This window comes from Melospiza melodia, chromosome 3, assembly GCF_035770615.1.
Source record: "Melospiza melodia melodia isolate bMelMel2 chromosome 3, bMelMel2.pri, whole genome shotgun sequence".
In the NCBI taxonomy this organism is placed as follows: Eukaryota; Metazoa; Chordata; class Aves; order Passeriformes; family Passerellidae; genus Melospiza; species Melospiza melodia.
The window spans coordinates 17,775,111-17,793,295 of NC_086196.1; the positions used below are offsets into that span (position 1 = coordinate 17,775,111).

At 43.0% G+C, this 18,185-nt stretch overlaps 1 protein-coding gene across 1 annotated transcript in view; it reads right to left on the bottom strand.

Annotated features, from left to right (window-relative positions):
• Nucleotides 1-4,760: 4,760 nt before the first annotated feature.
• LOC134415330 (protein LYRIC-like) overlaps nt 4,761-18,185 on the bottom strand; it is a 31,213-nt gene continuing 17,788 nt past the window's right edge. The window contains exons 7-12 of the mRNA XM_063150561.1: nt 17,852-17,926; nt 16,190-16,288; nt 9,665-9,768; nt 8,849-8,968; nt 7,438-7,567; nt 4,761-6,973 (exon numbers count right to left, since the gene is read on the bottom strand). Of these exons, the coding sequence (XP_063006631.1) occupies nt 6,918-6,973; nt 7,438-7,567; nt 8,849-8,968; nt 9,665-9,768; nt 16,190-16,288; nt 17,852-17,926 (584 nt within the window). The 3' untranslated portion in view covers nt 4,761-6,917. The remainder of the gene's footprint in view (nt 6,974-7,437; nt 7,568-8,848; nt 8,969-9,664; nt 9,769-16,189; nt 16,289-17,851; nt 17,927-18,185) is intronic.

Below are 18,185 nucleotides of genomic sequence, written 5' to 3' on the forward strand. Positions count from 1 at the left end.
ATGGCATGCAGGACCAAAGCATCCACAGCAGTAAGAGCAGGAAGCCACACACAGATCTGCGAGCCAGAAGCAGCTGCAAAAGAATGCTTGGGATTCCTTTACCAGCATGACGTTTTAACTCCTTCCCTCTCAGCAGGTAGGGAGGGTTTGATATCGAGGTGTTCCTCATTAGCCAAACTAGTCGGGCTTTCAAACCCATGTCTAGACAGGAGATTTGCACCTCTGTCTTGAGAGAGCCTGACAATGTTTTACCAAACACAAATTAGTTTTGGATAATCAGATTTTAATAAGGTGACAGCAAAAGAGCTAGGATCAGGTAAATGAGAGACCAGGCTTCAACTTCTTCCAAAATTTCAAGTCCTGTACTTGCAAGATGTCAAAACAATGCAGCACTAAGACTGTTTTCTGCTAATTTTAGTAATACCATATTTTCTCTCTTGTGCTGTTCTTATGCCTATCCTTGGCTAGAAGATGGTGTTTGAATGCTGTAACCACACACTGAACTATAGCCAGGATGGCAATATTTTGAAGAATAAGGTGCTGTTCTGCTTCAGCATTTGCTGTGTTGGGTGAATGGAAACCTACAGACTCTGAACTGATAATCATATGCAATGTCAGGCAGAGATCATATCACTTTAGTGAAAATATTGTCCTGATGAGGGTTGAGAAACTGAGGCACAGTGACATGAACTGAGCTGACCAACACCACTACAGGTCAGTCAAAGTTACAGGAACATCTTGTCCATTGGCTTCTTTGCCAGGAGATAGAAGGTGCAGTGCAGGACATGTTGGAGCTCCTCCATCCCAAATGGAGGGCACTTGAGTATGAGGGCAGGAACAAGCTACTGCTATTTTAAATTTTTTTTTTCCTATAACTTTATGCATGTGCCTGCTACTCTGCATTCTAAAACTAAAAACAAAACAAAACAACAACAACAAAAAAAAAAAACCCCAAAAACAAACCAAAACCAAAAAAATGAAACACAAAAAAAAAAAAACAAGAAAAAAAGAGAGAAATGGTTAGTTAGGTCCTTTGTTCAGCATGGTTATTTTCCATGCTGAACAAACATTTTTAGACTAAAAAAACCAAAGTTTTTCAACATCACAGAGAAAGTAGTATCTTTACATAGAAACTGCAATATAAAGTATACTGTATCCCCTTAGCAGAATTTAGAAAAATCTATAGAAGTGGTGCAGAAGGTATGAAAAATACCCAGGCTGAAAGTATGGATTGACTTTTTGCTTCCTTAAAAAAAGAGAAGAATGTACTAGAGTAAAAGCAATGCATTAACATATCAATGAGAGGAAAAAAACCATCATATAAATTAGTCAGGGAGAAGCTTTCCTGTTGGTGACTCATACAGCAAAATCACAGATATCCTGAAGTCAGCATTAACAAATTTTACCATCCTTTTTCTCCAAGATGAATTTTGTAGGAAAACAGCCTAATTTGGAAGATCAGTGGTTTCTTGTAAAAAGGACTAGAAAGTAATAAGAATGTATCACAGTGAGTTTTGTGATTATTGAATTTTACTCTTGTTTACTGAATTAATCAACTTCATTTTGGGATTCCTAATGTAATGTTCCAAGCTTCTGTACTATTTGTTCTAGTTGGTTGCTGTTAACAATATGAATTATCTTTTACCAGTGTGAGTCAGTTTAACTCAGTTCCAAACCTTTTAAACTCATAACAGATGGGTCACAAAGTCAGGGTTAGAAAATAAGCTGAAATATGACAGCATGATATAAAGTTTCTCCAAACCCAGGACTGTTTACCGGTTACTCACTGTATGCTCAGATTTTCTTTAAAAATCTTAAACACTGAATAAAAATTCTTCATTTAGAGAATCAAAATATTCAAAACTAAAAGAGCTGTGTTTCATTTATAGCAGCCTCCACACAGTTGAGGAGCTATGAAAATGTCTATAAATAACATGATCTAAAATGGTCCTTGCAATATCTCAGTGCTTTCACGTGAACAACAGTGAGCACTGGAAATGGAAAATCTCCTGTACTCACTGGCAGCCTCCCCCTTCCAGCCTCAGCCTGGACTTGCCCCTCCATGAATCTTGGCAGGGTGAGCAGGAGGAGCCTGAGCACCTGAACACTGCCTCCTCAGGGAGGCAGGGAGTCACCTCCTAATGGCTGCGACTTCTTCACACGTGTGCTCCTTGACTGGCTTTGCAGCTGGGGACACCAGCAGGCGTCCAGGAGGAACACTGTGGCAGGAGACTGGTGCTGCCAGAAGAGCTCGATGAAGCTGTTTACACAGAACCACCATCAAAGGAAAAGTGTATGTACAAAAAGAACAAAATCTGAGAGAAAACAGTGTTTGCCAAATTTCTGCTATTCTCTTGGTGGGATGACACAGGCCAGCAGGTGTCCAGGAGGAACACTGTGGCAGGAGACTGGTGCTGCAGAAGAGCTCGATGAAGCCGGTTATTGTGAGTCCCTGCAAGGTGTGCTGCACAGAACCACCACCAAAGGAAAATCGTGTGTACTAAGAGAATCAAAGTTTGATAGAAAATAGTGTTTGCCAAATCTCTGATATTCCCTTGGTGGGATGACACAGGGGTCAATTTTACAGTGGCCTTTTCCCCAGAAGACACAGAGTTGTTTCTGAGATCAATGCATTACAATGTCTGTGCAGTCAGTACAGGATCTTTCCTTTGCAAGAACACCTGCAGGGCTGAATGTCAGGGATGGCACATGCTAGAAAGTTCATTTTACCTTGAAAAGATCCCTGGGCCTGGGTCTCATTCAGTACAATCAAAGAAGGACAAGGTTTCCTATATCTGATTTTTGTGGCCCATGACTTCAAAACCCTCTCTCACAACATCCAGCTACCCTTAGAAAATACTCAGCACTACAGAGTAGCCCATAGCTACTCTGCTATAGTAAAGCATAATAAAGAAATTATTTCCTGCCAGGCAATTAGCATGTCTACCTGCTAGTCAGCTTGTGCACATGTTGGCTGTGCCACCGATCTCCACATTGGGTGGGACCTTGATAATTATAGACAATTACAGTTATGGATAATTATGGAACAGCAGGCCAAATTCCTCTCTATGATTGCCTGTCTTTACCCTGGCAGTGTTACACCATGGTTTGAGTGTGAAACTTCAGCCTCTACATCTGCATCCTGCTGTCTGCCTGCAAGTAAACACAACTTTGTAGGTCAGGAGCGTGTCAGTTACATAATCAGCCACGTCTTAATGCCAATGGATTCATCGCATCTGGACATGGCTCTTTTATTAGGGATATAGCCAGTCTCCCCCCTTCAAGAGCTGCCCACAAGAAAGAGCATCATTAGAAAAATAGAGCAGACTGAGTTTAAGAGAAAGTGGAAACTTAAAGCCATGTATTTCATCATTTACAGCTGCTGCTGTAACAATTAATTGCTTGCCCCTAACGAGATCATAGATGTTTGCCAGCCACACTTCATCCCACATCCCACACTGTGGCTGCACCAGAGGCTCGATTTCCAGCTGCTGGGCCATTTGCAGGCATGTGGAGAGCTTTTGGCTGTTCCTAAGGCAAGTGCCCCTCAAGCCGCTAATGAATTGCTGAGGGAAAAGGCAGGGGGTGCCAGCTGGACCTGGCCCATGAACTGGCAATTAGACTACACTGAGTTATTGAATGACCAGAGAGCTACTCTCTATTTACTCTTCTAAGGAATAACATTCAGTTATAGCTCAAGCAGTGCTTCAGCATGTTGGGGGGATGTTGAATCTTCTGTCTGAAGATTTTCAATAGTCTCCAGCTAGCAAAGATCAGAGACTGGGAGAATGCACACATCCAGCACACCCAGTTACGCCTCCTGAAGCCAGGAGCAGCAGAGCAGGCTGATGATCTGCACAGCCTCTGTCCTAAAAGCACAGATTCACCAGGGATTCACCTGAACATGTGGCGATGAAGGGGAGTTTCCTCAGAAACTCAAAGCTTTGTCTGATTTTCAAAGCAACTGCAGAGACCATTTATTAAGCTGTGTGATGATTTTTCAGCCTCTGACAAATGGGAAGTGAAAGAATGGAAGTTGACAGAGTTGCTTAGAGCTTTGTTTTCTGATTTGGTTGTTTTTGTAAATTCAGTTCTCTCACTCTGCATCCCTGGGAGCCTGTGCAGCAGCACTGCTGGGGGACGTGGTACTGGAAGGCTCCAGGCACTGCCACAGTCATATCAAACAAGCAACAACCAACATACCCTTTCCTAACTGCTGACAAAAGAGATTAATCACACAGGCATGCTGTACATTGCCACCTAATTTACCCTAAAAGGTGCTTTTCAATTATTTAGGAAAGCCTATGATCAAGAACATTTAGTTGTAGAAGGGTATTCTTTTTTGCCTACATTAGAGAGTGGTATTAAATAATGTGCTGCTGTAAACTATTAAGCCCATCTCTGTATTACTGTGATGAATTCCCAGGGGTGAAACAGTGAAGCCAGAAGGAAAATGCAACCCTCAGACACCACTGAAGTCAGGAAGAGGGGTACTGAAGAATTTGACACAAAAACAGTGTCATTTGTGCTGCTTGTCATCAGCACCTCAGTCAGCTTGTCAGCGTTATAAGTCTGGATTGTTATTTCATCCCAACAACAAAAGAATGTCACTAGGATTTCCTAAACATTGAAGAGTTCAGATGAAGGGAATCTCTTAAAAAAATTACAGTACCTCAAAAAAGCTTGAAAATTGAATGGTTCTAGCAAAAACCACGTGCTCTTACTCAAACACATACAAATTAAATAAAATACCTCATGAGTGTTGGGCTCTGGACAAAAGTTTTAATGTTTTATTATAAAAACAGTGGCATTTGAAATACTGAAAAATGTTGAAATAAAGCATAATTACAAAGACATCAAAACGTTTACAAGCAGATATAGAGAAAAAAAAAAGCAGAAGAAATCTGTAGTCCATCAAGAGCTTCTCTTTATCTCTTTTTTTTCTTTCTTTCTTTTTTAGATGACAGTGCTTCAATGCTAAGCAAAGGCCATGGGCAACATCCTGGCCCCAATGAGGTCAATGAATGTTTTCCATTGGCTTCAGAGATAGCAGAACTTTGTTCATTACCCACATACTCATTACCACATCTTCTAAATCCTTGAACTTGCTGTACCTGTTCCTCCAGCAAGGCCATGTATTTTCTTGTTATGCATCCATTCCAAACCAGTTACTTTCCCCATAAAAGCTCTTTGGTCTGTTCAGTCCATTCATGAACTGCCAATATTTCACCTACACTGAGACACAAACATCAAGATGTGCAGATCCTAGACAGTGGGCTGTTAACTGGCATAAGTTAAGATTACCCCTCCCTTGCCTTCTGAAACAACCCTACTGTGCTAAATTTCAGGGCACACAGTACAGCTAACTACCCCAAAAATCACAGCACAAGAGTGATTCAACATATAGTAGCTTCAACATATAGTAGCTAAACTCTAAACACAAATACATTACTGCAGTTAATTGCTTCTCTGAAGGGTACAGCCAATCTGACAGCTATGCAACAGATGAAGGCCATCAGGGAAAAGTGTTGAGCTGCAAGTAAAGCTTACACAAGCTGGGACTGGGGATCAGGGATGCAATGGCAGAAGCACAGAGCTCTCCTCTGGCTCCATGATGCAAACAGGATTGCAGCTGTGGCAGTGTATAGCCACGGACATCCCTGGTTATTCACTGTCCTAGTGAATAGTTTCACAGCATCAGCCCAAAGCCTACAAATGTGCACACATTTAACATGCATTAGTAACTGTCCCCCACCATCTCCAAAGGCACAGAGTCAAATGCAGATGGAGATTTGAGAAAAACGCTCTCATCCTGTGAGGCAGCACTTCTGGGACGGGTCAGGCACAGTCTCAGGACTGTCTACCAGCTACAGAAGACCTCCCAGCTACCAACAAAGCTGCAGCTCCTCTGGGGATAAAGGGCTTCTGCCTTTAATGGTGTCAGTTCAGCATTGCTTATAAACCACAGTATTCTATTGTAACACTCCTCCATACTATGAGCCCTCTGACAAGGAGAAATACACACCCTTCAATAAATACTAAACTGACTTAAAAACTTCATTCACAAATTTAGTTTATATTAGAATATTCAAGTGACAAAATGATAAAAAACTTCCAAACATCAGATTAAGAAAAATCATTTTTAAAAGTTACCTCAGCCTACTATAAGTACAAATGCAACATGCTTTGGACATACAGACTTTAAACTTTAGCCCACCATGAAATCCAGGGGAAAAAATGGGTTTAGACCATCTTTCCAAACAAGTTAAAAACCTCCTTTAGAAATGTTCTGTGAGGAGCAAACTAGTCTGATGTGGGGTAAAAAGTATAAATATGGCAAGGTAAGAGGCAAAAGTCTGACAAATAGCAGCCACCAAGGATTTAAAAGAGTTAGGAAGTTGGAGAATGATCCATGTTATTCTCCCTTTGTTTCTGAACAGTGCTTCCTTCTGTACATTACCAGCCTGTCGATGAGCACCTCTGCAGAAATGCCAGGGGAGACCAGACTAGCTGGGGGATCCTCCATGGGACCAAAGTACAATCACAGTCAGGTACAGCCCCACTATTTCTACAATGGCATAGAACACTACAAGTTGACAAACAACGTGACAGCAAAAAACTGAAAGGACTTAATGCAACCAGTCAAACCCCATTCAACAGCTTTTGATCAAGGGCAGCAGCTTGCAATGAACAGCCACTCTGTTTCAAAACCACCTCCTGTGCACAGCCTGCTCCCTCTCTCCTCTCTCACACACTCACGCTCTCTGGCTCACTGCTCCTCTTCTCTTCCTCTCGCTGGGAGGTCTCCCAGAGCCTCTCTTTGCCTGGGGCTCAGCGGCATGGCAGAAAGCAGAATCCTTGCAGCTCATGGCATGTCTGCCCCATCAGGTTGGCACTCTGGCAGCTACACAGCTCCCTCAAGTCTCTTTCTTCATTTTCTTCCTCTTCCTCCTCTCCTTTTTTCCAGGTACACCTGCCATACAAACAACAGGGACGATGCACAAACCTTCCACGTGCAATTGCATCTCTGAGAACTGTTGGCTTTTTGCCTGATGAAGAGGATTTAAAGGTTTTTAGGTGTGTTTTACAAGGGCCACCTACTTTCTAGGGTAATTCAAAATCATGGGGAGGACTCAGTGTTTTTAAGTGGGCTCTGTCTCATTCATATTTGCTTCTGTTTCATGTTGAAAAGAGCTGTGCAAAAATTACAGTCACTAAATGCAATAGTAGCTTTTTTTTTTGCTCAGTAACTCTGAGAGGAACAGCAACAAGTATTTGTCAGAATAGCCTCTGAGTAATACAGAGCCTCTCAAAGAATTAAAATATGCAGCTAAAGGAGAAGTATTTCACATATTCACTTAAAAATACATTTGTGAATACTTCTTAGATTACACATTATTCTGAAAATTCATCAGATGTGCAAAAACAATCACTTACCATTATTGGGTGAATTATTAACAATGTCCAAGGATTTTTCGAAGGAAGCACTGACTGCATCACTGCTATCTCTTGTAGATATCAAGTCCCTGGGGCCTTCTTCCATTCTTGTTTGCAAACCTTGCTGGGGCTTAATTGAAACAATATGCTTCACTAAGCATATGAGTTAAACGAAGCATATGCAAGTACAAAATATGAGAGAAAATGTCATTATTGTGGGGCATTTAAAGAAACTGCAGGACAAATTGATTTTTATATTATTAGAATAATTTGCCATGTTATCTACCTACCTCTTATTTATTTGTTTTAGAGGGGATTAAAGTGTTGAAATTGTGCTTCAGTGTTATTTTTCCCCTTGCTTCTCCCAGTGAACAGAAGAGCAAAGAAATACTGAGATGAAAGTACTGTCATTGTGTAGTGACACTGAAGAGTAACATGTGCCCAGTGACTGCTAAGTGACTAGAGTCCACAGAAACACTGCAGGTAGCACAAGGAGTGGGATGAGCAACTTTGTGGATCTGGCTTCATAAGTAATTTCATTTTTTATGTCCATAAAGGATTTTAAAAGGTATGGCAGCACTCTGGGAACTCTGGGATATCCTGATGATTATGTGGACTGTGGTCAGTCGGGCAGTTAAAACCTTTCCCTTAAAATGGGAGCATCAGGAGATCTGGGAGCAAAACCATCTCAACGATCATGAGAGACCATAGTGGGTGTGAGGGGAAGACAAATGATTAAAAAAAAAAAAAAAAGCAGCTGTACACATCCAAAACACATTCTGTGACAAGTGAATGAAATACAATTTGGACATTTCAGGCATTTCCCCCACAATTTCTCATTTCACTGAACACCAGTCACAGGCAAGCACTGGACCAAAAGCCAGTCAACACTCTGTTCCTGGCACTTCCCATCCCAAATGAACTGACATTCTCCACAGCCTTTCTCTGTTACACTCTGAGACATTTTTCTCTCAATAAGCTTTTTAGTGGTATAACAATGGCCTTGTTTTATCTTCACTGACTTTGGGAACCACCTTTTCATTACTGTTGATATCTCTGGGTGACCCTCAGCTACAGATGAAACACAGGCCAATTGTACACTAAATTTGGAGTGCATCTGGTTTTAATCATGCATGAAAAAATGTTTAGGCAGATGCATTCCAAGTTTAGTGCACAACATTCTGTACTGCAAATTCAAAGTGTTTTGAAAATATGTTAGGGAATACCATGTTGCAAAACTCCACTGTTCCCTGTGCTCGTAACTGCTTTTTATGGGAAGACAGGGAGAAAAGAGAAGAGAAAGCCAGAAGACAGAGAGGAAGAAAAGTCTCCCTTAGGTCATCCTAACAGAGAAGAATCCCCCTCTGCTAATGGAAAACCAAACACTACTCTTGGAATACAAAATACTCACATGCCTCAGTCCAGCTCCACCCTTTGTTTCCTTCACTTCCATCTTCTTCTTCTTCCGTTGTGTTTTGCTTTCAGGTCCAGAAAGACAGAAACGAATGCCTGCTCTGCCTTTTGGCAAATCCTGCAATCATCAGAGATTTTGTAAGAGGAGTCATGGGACAGCTCATTTTGGTTTTTTTCAGGAAAACTGATTACCTCCAGGGGTATGTGTTGACAGTGTAAAAGGGCTGTCTCTCTGGATAGGGTGCACACCTCAGCTTAACACGTATCTTTGCAAAAAGCTCAGCCTGCTCTTCCCATGCTGCCTGAAGGGAACATTTCTCTGGGCTTCTAGAAAGCATTTAAACAGCAAGACGTCTGCTTCTACATCTCCACCCAAGATACCACTGTATCTCTGTCACCAAACCCTCTTATCAGCAAACTTAAATAAATATGTCCTGGCTGCCTGAGATGCTGTGAAGGCTGTGTCAGCTCTGGGCTCCACACCTCTTTTAAGGCCTGGGTATTTGAGAAGGTCAGCAGCAGTAGGGTGCAAACACCCAAGGTTTGGTGCTTAGGGCAGTCACCACAGGGGGATGATGAACTCCCAGAACCAATCAGCTCCCCCCAGCCCATCTCATGCCTGCTGCAAGTGTGTTCCCCAGCTCCAGCTATCACAGACAAGTGAGGCAGGGATCATGCCAAGCATTTCCTCCCAGCATGAGAAAGCCCCCACAACCAAATGAGCCTGGCTCCAGGGCTGGACTGGAGACCCAGTGTGGATGAGACTGACCCCATTGGACCAGGTCTCCCTTGGCCATCCAGAGCACTGCCTCACCTTCTTCTCATCCCTCGTCTGATGCTCCTCATCTCCAGTCCAGTTTCCCCACTCCTCCGTGGGAGCCTTCCAGTCAGAGTCCAGGTCAATCATGGAAGGGTCACCTATTAGGGCAAGCATATGAATGAATTATGTTCAAATCCATACTACTTCCCAGCCTCACATGAGCAGCACAAATGCTGCAAAAAATACCTTCTTGCTTGCTCAAGTGATATTTGGATGTGCATGTATTCATGTCTTAAATGTGTTAAAACATTTACAAATTTATTTTTAAAATGAATTAAGACATATACCTTGACTGCCAATTCACAATAAGTGACAGCACTCTGCAGGACAGGAGAAAAATTAAAGAAAGGCAGAAAAGCACATAGAAAACCAAAAGCCCTTCTAGTTCTGTAAAGCTTGTTTTTCAAGAAAACAAGCTTTACAAAACTAATAGAGTGGCTTGTCAAATATTTCCTTTTAATTTTATGAAGAAGGATTGAGGCATATCCAGAAACACTGGCAGACACAGCAGGCTCTTCCATTCACTGCAAAGCACCATCCTCTGGGCAATTATTCATATGGAAGAGTAACATTAACAAAGGATTTGTGCGTTCATTATTGCTCTCTTTGGTGTTTTCTTTCTTACAAAAAATAGAACCAACTACATTCTCAACTTCATCTTCCTTTTCTATTTTCTTTTCTTGAATGTAAGCCAGAAAAGCACCATCCCAGCACTGATTTCCAAACCTCCTTAATATACAACTCTAAACAGGCATGAAATAGAGAACACCTCCCCTGCGTCAATTCTGATAATTTCATGGGAACCGGGCAAAAAACTTTTCAAAATAGTTTAGGTTTCTCTATCTTTCAGCATCTGGTACCTTTGAAGATCTGGCTGCAAGCCCTCAGCTGCCTCTCCACAAAGCACTGGCAAACTATCCTCAGTCAAGAAGGCAAAACAGACCAGTTTAATTCCTTCACTCAAACTGAATGAGGTGCAAAAAAGCAGATAAATCAGCATAAGATGTTGAAAGGACTACTTGATTATTTTTTAACAATTTGAATGTAACAATCTTAAGTCTTATCCCAACAGGAAGAATGACTTTAAAAACACAATATAAGTTTGAAAACATATAATAATAACTCTTAGCTGATTACTTCTCTTAAAAAAAAATTCCCAAGTGGGATGGAAAGACTTCTACTTGAAGCAGGGCCAAAACCAAAAGCATGCTGGGAATGATAAAAGAAAACTGTTTCCAAAAAGTTGCTCTGACCAGTTTGCTGCCAAATGTTATAAACATGATTATAAACATTATTCAAGCTTCTCAGTTTAAAATCCATGCCCTCTATATAGACAATATCTCTTTCCTTCTTCAAAGGGGAAAGGAACAACTAATTTTGAATGCATTCCCTCATAAAATTCCAGTCCAAAACAGAATTCAGCCCTCCTGAGCTGCAAGACAGCAGCCCCGCTCATGGATGTTCTTGTGGGTGTGCAAGCAAAACAGACCATAACTTAACACATGGAAAGCCACAACTGTTGTTTTCACCTTTTTAACTTCTGATATCTCAAAAAGTGCATTTATGTATATGCTTCTAAACATGAAAATAGTTTTGATGGCAAATTGCCTGCAATGGGCTTACATTAATGCTTCACCCTTGTCACATGTGGGCATGAAACTGTGCCAGACAGCAGTGACTGCCTCATCTCAGAATTACTTGTCCCAAAGTACTGTGTCCCAGGGGTGTTTAAAATCAACTCAGACTAAAATTAAGGGCAATATAAGATTCTCTACAATTTGCTGGATTTGATGGGTAAATCGGATTAAATGTACTTATCCCAAAGCTCTGACTTAAAATCTCTTCTGTTGTGTAGCATATTTCCCTTCAGTGACATCTCCCACAGTGTCCTTAAACTTTGAATACTCTCTAGTATTTTTAAATCTGATTCTCCTTGGGTCATCAATTCTCCAACAGGCTAAAACTGATCATTAATGCCTGTGAGCATAAACACTAAAAGAAATGTGCCCTGCATGTCCTCCTGCTCCCCATGTGGGTTTAGCCCTGACAGAGGTGATATCTCTCTCAGCACCAACACAGGCCAACGTCTTGGCAATTCCTGCTGTTCATTTTTACAAAAGCAATGATGTTAAATGTCATTTTCCATTTCAGTTCTTGCTTGCAACCCACCCCAGTCCTCCAGCAAACTCCACCCAGACAAAGCTGTACTTTTCTGTTGGCAGCAAATTTGCAGAGTGCATTTCAAGGCCAAGGTGGTTTCCACGCACCCCATGCAATGAAAACACATTTAGATCCTGAAAGGCACAACACTGAAGGCGTCTTCAGAAACCAGGGAGGCTGCCAGCACCTCTGCAGGCAGAAAGTCCATCCCAGCACCAACTGCCTGAATGCCCTTGGTCTCCAGTCTCTCCCCTGTGTAACAAGGAGAGGACAGGGAGCGGATGGCTGCGCCCTGGGGGTGTTGGGGAGCAGGAAAACAGGGCCCCAAGCAGCAGGATCTGCTCAAAGGGGACAGTCAGCAACTTCTCTGTGCCTGCTGATAGACAGGGTGGAGTGCAGTACTGTACAGGCTGAACCTAATTATCTGGCCTGGAAAATGAAACTGGAAAGTACTGCAGCAAAACAGTCTGTGTCACCCAGACGGGGATTCAAAATTTTCTAATCTGGAGTTGTACATTCGGATTCTAATCTACCAGCACCTCTCTTGCACGCTGTCACAAAATATGGGCAGCAGAAACTTAAGGGAGGCTCATCTGGCAGGGCAAACCCCTCAGTAGGCTGCATATTGTCCATGGCACTGAGCTTTTCTGTGGCTGCTGTAAAAAACCCATCCCTTTGCAAAGGGCAGTTTACTGTGTTAGGAACACAGTCCTAACCCAAATCCTTGCCAAGACATCACTTGTAGACTAAGTGTAATACATTCATTTAAAATGGGTAAATAATTTCCAGTCTAAAGCTCGAATTTCTGTGTTACAGGTCAATAGCTGGGTGGAAGAATCCCTTATTTGGCACCTTCCTTCAGCATAATTCAGTAGAGGCAAAATATCAAATAAACCCCAGACTGAAGACTTCTTTTAGTGGAAAAAAGCTACTGATTCCCATAAAACAAAGGAATTACAATTGATTGGAACTCTGGAACTCTGGAAGGTTGGGACTCAGGAGACATAGGATCAGGAGACATCGAACTTTTCTTAAGATTATGGGGAAAATTTGCTTTGGCAATCAAGAGATTCATTGGGAGGATGCCAAGACACAGATAAAAAGTGACTCTTGTGGTCATGAGCCGTTGCATTTGCAAAGCAGAATGTGGATTTTCTGAGATTGCACTGCGCTGTTGCCAAAGCACAGGTCTGCTGCACTTGGAAGCAGATGCGTGGGATAAAATTAGTATTCCCTTGCCTTGGAACCAGACACAAGTGCTCTAAAACAGCCCAGCTGGCCACACTGTGTGGGTTACATGTTTTATAACAGCAGAACCAGCCACAGCTTGCAATGCATTCTGTGGGACAGCAAAGCTCAAGCACATAAATGTCACCACAGGGGCAGTGGCAGATGTGTGCCATAGGTACACACATGCAAGTAAAGCTTCCCAGGCAGAGAACAACTCTGCAGAACAGGAACAAGAAAGGCACCTGGTGAAAGCAGAGCACTTCCTGGGCTCAAAAATGAAGTGAATTATGTCAGGACCAGAAGAGGTTCAGCCCCCTTTCTTTCTCTTTGTGACAGGAATGAAAAGTATGCAAACACTAATGATGAGTAGGGGAAAAAGATGACAAGCAAAGCTTTCCACTTTGGGGCTCTCATGGCAGAGTCCTGGCCACCTCACCCTGCTGGTGGGACTGGTGGGACAGCAGCCATCAGTGCTGACCATGCGGCTTCAACTCCAAGACACTGAATGCCCCCAGCTAACAAAGACTTAGATTGCTAAGGACTAATTGTTTGAATATGCAGAGACAATGACTGATGACAGAATGAGAATTTCAGAATCAATGAGGTCGGAAGTGGCCTCTGGAAATTGTCTAGTCCCACCTCATGTCTCTCAGAGGGCTCAACTACAGCAGGTTTCTCAGGAATGCAGCAAAGTTTTGAATAGTTTGAAAGGTGGAAAGTCTGCAACCTCTCTGGGCAAACTGTTCTGTTGCCTGACCACTTTCCCCATAAAAAAAAGTTTTCACTTATGGATAAGTGGAAATTCACCTCTTACCCATTTGCCTGTTCCCCACTCTCCAGGCCATGCCCTCATGAGGTGCTCATACACAGGCATGGCTGGATCTTCTCCAGCATATCCCTGTCTTGTACTGGGGAGCCCAGAAATGGACACAGGACTCCAGATATGACAATAATTGAGAATTAACCACCAGCAAGCATGTATCATTAATGAATGTCAACACAGGAGTGTGTTGTTTGGAAATCAGCCTGATTGAGAGTCTTTTAAATATTCCAAAAGTGACTGCCTAGCTCCCTTTACCACTAACTCCCTCTCTCCCTCTGTGTATATATGCTTTCAGTTGTGCCAACACTTAAATCTCAAGCCTTTTGTAAGTGAGGGTGTTATTATTGCTGGTACTTCACAAAAAGATAACCTGATGTAGAGCAGGGAGCTCCACCAGCCAGGCTAGAGGCAGGAGTCCAGCATGCATCTCCTTTGGCTGTACCAGCCCAGCACAGAACAAAGAGACTCATTACATGTACTGCCCTGGATTTGATGAAATGACCCCAGGTCATATTTAGGCTATGAATGGCTTTTTTTTTTTTTAGTTCCCAAGCCTGCAAGAGCCAACAGGCCGTGTTTAACTGTCTAAGAGCTCATTTTGCTTGCAGCGCCAACCTTCATGCCAACCATTACCTCATCTAAATTCAGGGAATACATGTTTCGGACGCACCCCTCCCCTGCATCGAGTGCAAGGCTGATGAGTCAAAGGAAAAAAAATACCAGAACAGAAAAGCAAGCTGTAAGACAGACTGAATCCTCTAAACACTTCTGCTCTGATGTTTGCAGAAGCAAGCTCCTGAATTTGCTCCTATCATTCTCTCAACAGATATGGAACTCCAAAAGCAGAGCTCTGCTTGGCTGTGCAAGTGCAGATCAAGCCCAGAGTGTGCCAAGCCTGACATGTGCTAAATGTAGTGCACGAGAACACTGCTGAAGAGCTGCCCACACTGCCTCCCTCCATCCCGCGTGGGTGCGATGGGGCTCCGAAGTTGGAAAGGGCCAGGCACCCTTTGCAGCAACGCAGGGGTGAAGAAACACAGCACCAAGGGAAGGGAAGGTTCAGGGCTGGGGGTTTTGTTTTTATTCTTTTTAAAGCAAACTGTGTTATTTATAAAATCACGGCCAAAATGGTGCATCTGCTGCAGTGCTTCAGTTACCGCTGGGCAGAGAAGGAAGACAACCACAATCTTTTCTCCTTAATGCATTCCACCCCTCTGGGTTCTCCTGCAGTTAAGCAATCAGAGCAGCTAGAGCACAAAGAGGTTTGCTCAGCTCATCAGCCATCATTCCTGCAAGAGCAGGGAAAGGCTTCCCAACAACAGGGGTATATATATATATGTATAAATACTTCACTCGATCCTGACCAAAAGGTCAAGTGAAAAGGTCATCTAATACCCACACTGTTCATGCCAAATTATTCCAGCCACTCAGGACCCATGCTTGTCTTTCTTTTAAAACTAAAAAAACACCCATTACCAGTCATAAAAAGACTGAAATCCTGACTGCCACAATGCACTGGAGTTGTATTCGGCATCTGGGTTCAGGGCATTTCCAAGGAAATTTAAAGTTTTGGCAAAGGTACACGGAGCTTGAAAAGCACCCTGTCCTCCCATGGCTCTCCCCCAGCCACCCCACTGAGCCCAGGCTGCAGCTGCCTGGAAAAGGCCACTCAGCTCCACCTTCCCACACAACCATAGGAGGGAGGGAAACACAATGCTTCAGTTATGAAACCCAAACACAGCTTTGAACTCGTTTCACAAATTCAGTAATCCGAGTTGACTGCTAACACATGGGGCTTTTTGAAACACAGAGCCCATCCTGCTGCCTCTGGCTCAGGAAGTCCCTGACCCACTCTCTGCAGGGTGTGGGGAGGGATCACCCTGTGCTTGCCCTGTTCCTGTGCTTATCTGCCCACAGCTGATAGCAGGGCACTGCTGCAGAGTCTGCAGACAGCCCCCTACAGCTGCTGCTGCTGCTGCCCAGCAGCTCTAGTTACACTTTGCACCAGTATGTACATACCAAAACACACACTACCTACCACATTATTTGTTTTTCTTCAGAGGGAAAACATAAATGAAATGCACTTTCTTGCCTTAAAGGTTCCACCTGGACAACCGCTGCCCTGACTGACTCACAGCAGCTCTGGGCACCTGCTCAAAACCAGACCCACATGGGATTTCTCCCTGAGCAGCAAATGAGCCACGTGGGAAGTGGACCCTGATGTCTGAGGCTTAGGGAATGGACTGAAGAGAGTTCCTGCATTGGTACCCTTGTCTGTCTACAGAAGAAGGGCAAAAAAGACGTACCCTGCCCCTGCCAAGCATCATCTGCTGGGAGGAAAGTCGAGCTGCCATGCCAACAGCATCTGGAAGGACTGTCCTCAGATGATTTACTCTTCACGTTATCTGCACACAGGAAAGCATCTTCATTAAAAAATTAAACCAAAAAAAGCCCAAATCCCAAACCTAAAAGATAATCACATAGGTATATTCACATTATTAAAACCAATTAATCATATCTCTGTCTGCTCGCTATGTCACGATGCCTGGATGTTATGTAATTTAAGCCACACATTAATCTCATCACTGTGGATTTATTAACAAAGGCTGGACGAGGACACTACATGCATAAGTTACTAAAAGCAACTCACTCAGGAGTGGCTACACTAACAGCATTCAGAAAAGTAAATTTCTGGCACATCTCTGTTGGGGACCTAAGGAGGGAGCAGTAGTTCCTGCAGAACAAAAGCTGCATCCAGAGTATCCAGCTCCAACTCCCACCACCTTCAGTGAGAAGGCTTCTGCTCAAGCTAACAGAAATCCATAATTACCAAATTAATTGCTCCATGAAAAAGCACAGGTGAGAGAGCTGCTGGAGGAAAAAGTTGCTTTGATGATTACTTTCAGTAACTAAAGCAACCAGTAAGATTCACATGCCTCCCTGAATGACTCCCCTTAGCCCTTTCTAAGGCCTGTACATAATAGACCAGGGTATTCTTCACATCTTTCATAAATTGGGGTTTTTTTTCCTTTCTTCCTTTCACTTAATAAACTCTGAGGTTTATGCAGTTGTGTATCAGTTTGCTTTTTTGGTGCCTAAATGCAGATGTTAAAAAATATTTCTCCTTGTTGAGTACTTATGCATTAGGAACTGCTAGAATCCACTGACAAAGTATTGGAAAACAGATGGTTAAATATGGCATGTGTTATATTAATTGCCTTATCTGGCTTTAGAAGCTGATATCATCATTCTGGCTAACATCACACGCACTGTTTTGTGCACAGATATCTATATATATCTGTGCTTGTCTTTAGCATCTCTAATAGATTCAGGACCAGACTTTGCATTCATCATCCAGCTAAACTTTCAATCAAAGTGAGTTTCTGCTAGGCAGGGAATGTATGAATCAGGGGTGTGTGCAGTCAATCAGTGAAGACTGACAGGTGCAGAGATGCAAAGTGAAAGCCAAAAATGAGGTTTAACTCAATGCAAAATGAGGAGATGCTCCATCCTTCTCAAGGCCATGCATGGAGAGGCTCAGGCAAGAAACCCCTCACTGTGCTGGATGAGAAGCTGCTGGCTAGGCAGCCTCTAACACAGCCTTTCCAAGTGCACATTCATCCCTCCCTCGCTCTGGAATTCTCTGAATTTGTTGGTTATCAGAGCACAACAGAAACCTTCTGTGTGAGTCAACCTAACAGAAAGAATCTGCAGGGGAGGCAGTATTTTTTAAAATTTGTTCCAAGATGAGTACATGAGTTTGGAAAGCACTCAGTAAAGGTTCTAATGTTGCTCCCTAAAACACTGGTGTGCTGGATTGCAGATGCAAGAAGCTCTGCAAGGGAGAGTGACTAATGAGACGTGGCTCCAGGGGAGACGACCCATGTATGATCAATGAGAGCTCTTTTCAGCCAAGCAGCTAAGAAAGTGATAGAGGAATTCAGACAGAAGTACAAGAGGCCACTCACCTAAATCCCTGGAGAGATCTGACAATGTCCCAAAGGTCACAGGGCAGGATTTTACATCTGCAATATCCCATGTTCCTGAATTTAAAATGAAAACAAAATCTCATGTCATGTTCACAGTTCCTACCTTATGCTCCCAAGCTCATTACAGCCCTTCCATGTTGTCTTCATTCCAAGCCTACACCCACTGCTGTTGCTGGACAAGCCTCCAGCAAGAAGAAATCACCTTTATGGACAGGGAGAGTCCAGCCCCATCACCATGTTCACCTTCTCAGACTTTCAACATGCATGTCACACCAGCATGGCCCTTCTCTGGACTAAAATTCCTCACTCACCT